The sequence below is a fragment of the Tupaia chinensis genome, unplaced genomic scaffold (assembly GCF_000334495.1).
Source record: "Tupaia chinensis unplaced genomic scaffold, TupChi_1.0 Scaffold000330_1, whole genome shotgun sequence".
In the NCBI taxonomy this organism is placed as follows: Eukaryota; Metazoa; Chordata; class Mammalia; order Scandentia; family Tupaiidae; genus Tupaia; species Tupaia belangeri.
In genome coordinates, this window is record NW_006159824.1 from 768,816 (window position 1) to 771,830 (window position 3,015).

At 44.4% G+C, this 3,015-nt stretch overlaps 1 protein-coding gene across 1 annotated transcript in view; it reads right to left on the reverse strand.

The window, feature by feature from the left end:
• DNAH2 (dynein axonemal heavy chain 2) overlaps window positions 1–3,015 on the reverse strand; it is a 159,937-nt gene that overhangs the window by 130,669 nt on the left and 26,253 nt on the right. The window contains exon 5 of the mRNA XM_006151894.1: window positions 318–546. Within this exon, the coding sequence (XP_006151956.1) occupies window positions 318–546 (229 nt within the window). The remainder of the gene's footprint in view (window positions 1–317; window positions 547–3,015) is intronic.

Consider the following 3,015-nt stretch of genomic DNA (forward strand, 5'->3'; position numbering starts at 1 on the left):
CTGTCTGTCTGGTGAGCGCATGCGCCCTATAGCAAAAACCTCTCCAAAAAAAAAAAAAAAAAACTTACTAAAAAAGAAAGAAAAAGAAAAATTGTTTTCTATTCTAAGTTTGAGCAGATACAGCCCACCAGTTCTACAGCAGAAAGGTGTACCTGGTTTAGAAGACAAATGCGATGCGATACCCAGTTTTACTCATTCAACACATACCAGTGCCTGCTCTGTGTCATACAGCGGGGGCATTCAGGAGAACCCTGCACCTGCCTCACTAGGCCAGAGGAGCACGAAGGGGAAACTAGCTGTTTCAGCTTCCCACTTACCTGTCAGGCAGGCCAGGAACCTGTGTAGATGAGAAGCAAAATGATTGCGAATGCTCTCAGGCCAGGTTGAATTTGAAAAGATTTGAGGGGCAAAGACACCGGTGAGTAGCCGAAGCAGGGCTGGGATGTAGGGACCCCGCACGGTCCCGAACTGCACAGTCGCCTCAAAGTTCTCTGGAGTGATGGGAACTGGTGCTTGACGAATGAAGTAGACAATCTGATTCTGGGTCTGCAGGAAAGACAACGAATCAGAGCTCCACCTCTGGGCCCAGCCATGACGCACAAAGGACTCATGAAACCCTAGCTCCTTGCCATAGTCCCTTATGTGCCCTGATCCTTCTCTAGATGTTCCTTTCAGAAATGTAACAGATTCTATACCTGGAGATGTGGAGAGGAACAACAGAATGTGACCTGAGGGCAAGAGCTGTGTGTTGCATCCAACTTGGCTCCACCACTTAGTACAGCGCCTGACACACACAGTTCATGCTCAGCAATTGTTGGTGGAGGGATGGATGGATGAATGGGAAGGTGGAAAATAAAAGATGGAGTGGGTGAAGCACTTCGGCCATGGAAAAGCAGGAGGAGGAAAGATTGGAGTATGAGACAACTGTCTAGGGTTTCCCGTTTCTGTTGCATATACTTTGTCCCCAATTTTTCATTTATACTTCAATTTTGTTTATGGAGTTTTTGTTCTTGTTTACATTCAGAAATGCTTAACTTTCATGTAGTTAAGTCTAAAATTCTTTAAAGTTCCTGACAGGGCCAGTTGGTCGTGTGGTGATTAAGGTAGCTGGATCCCACAGGGCTGACTTTATGTTCAAGTCCTGGACCCTGACTTGAAAAACATACTGGGCACATGTGTGCATACCCAAAATCCTGAGAGGAGAATAGAGGAGAAGGGATTGTGTAGGATCTCTCATTTTCCCTCTCTCTCTCTCTCTCTCTCTCTCTTTCTCTGGCAAGCACACATGCCGATAGCAAAATAAAGTTCTGACAGCTACATATTTAGAAAGGGCATTGCCAGGACCAGCAGGTGGCATGGTGATTAAGGTACTGGTCTCCCACATGACTGACCATAGTATGAGTCCCAGACCCGGCAGCTTGGAAATCACACTGGGTGCATGTGCGTGGATGCCCAAAATCCCGAGAGGAGGAGAGGGCACTGCAGCATGACCACCCTCCCCCAAGGAGTTATTTCTCACTTTCTTTCTCTCTCTCTCATTTCTCTCCAGTGAACACAAGTACATGTGCCCTATGGCAAAAAAACTAAATAAATAAATTAGCCTTTTTTAAAATACATTCAATCACTGTATATCATTACAAAAAAAAAAAAAGATTCTGTCTAATGCATTTAATCACTGTATATCATTACAGCATGCAAAATGAATTTCCCCAGCATGACTCCACTGTGTATTAGTCCAGTTAAAAGATATTATCTTACATTGGGACCAGTAGTTGGTGTAATGACTATGTCGCTGGACTTCCATGCAGTTGACTGTGGTTTGAGTCTCGGACCTGGTGGCTTAAACTCATACAGGGTGCATGTGCATGCATGCCCAAGATCCCAAGAGGAGAATGGAGGAGAAGGAATTGCTGTGTGACCATTTCCCCCTGGGGAATGATTTCTCACTTTCTGTCTCTCTGTCTCTGTCTTTCTGGCGAGAACACACGCCCTATAGCAAAAAAACTCTCAAAAAAAAAAAAAAAGATATTATCCTACATGTTAATCATCAGTAGATAATATTCTATTTTTGTGTCCCTTAAATGTTTTGCTTCCTTCTTTTTCCCCTTGATTCCCTTTCTCTCACCCTGCCCCATTTCTCACCCTCCTCCTATACTGTTTCTAGTATCCACAGTGGCTCTCCATGCCTTTTATACCTTCCAATCTTTTAGTGTCTGCCAGAGCACAGACATTTGGTATATATTGAGTGGGGACATCAAATGCCCTCTTTCATAGTTTGGCTTGCTTTGCTTAGCAGTAAATCTTCCATATTCATCCACTTTCTATCAAGTGCCACGGCCTCATTGTTTTTTATGGCGGAGTAGTATTCCATAGTGTATATGTGCCACAGTTTTTCAATCCATACATTTGGGTTTGTAAATATTTTGGCTGGTTCCATGTCTTATAAATTGTGAATAATGCCACAATAAACATAAAGGTGGAAGTACTTTTCTGACTGAGTGTTTTCCTGTCCTTTGAGTAGATACCCAGGAGTAGAATTGCTGGATCATACGGTAGTTTTATTTGTAGGGGTTTTTTTTTCTTTTTTAAGAATTATTTTATTGGCGCCCGGCAGCAGCCCTGGCCAGCTGCTACAGCCGCAGCCACCCGCGGCATGCCCCAAACCTTCTTCCCCAAACAGAGGTCCCAAAGTGAAAAGCAGACCTATTGGGAAGAAATGCATTTAGAAGACACCACCATATTCTGTCCAAAGAAAGAGAAAGTGTACAAACATCTTTCAGCGACCAAAATCCCAGAAATGGGAACGCGTCTGGTGAAGATTTCTGTGGTCCTTGGGGCTGGTGGTGACTTCAAATCTGTCCCATTTCCAGGTCCAGTGGATCAGAATACAGGGAAAAAAACTAATGAGAGGGGACCAGCAGTTAGTGTAATGGCTATATCTCTGGACTCCCACGTAGTCGACCGCGGTTCGCATCCTGGACCTGGTGGCTTAAAAATCACGCCAGGCGCGTGTGC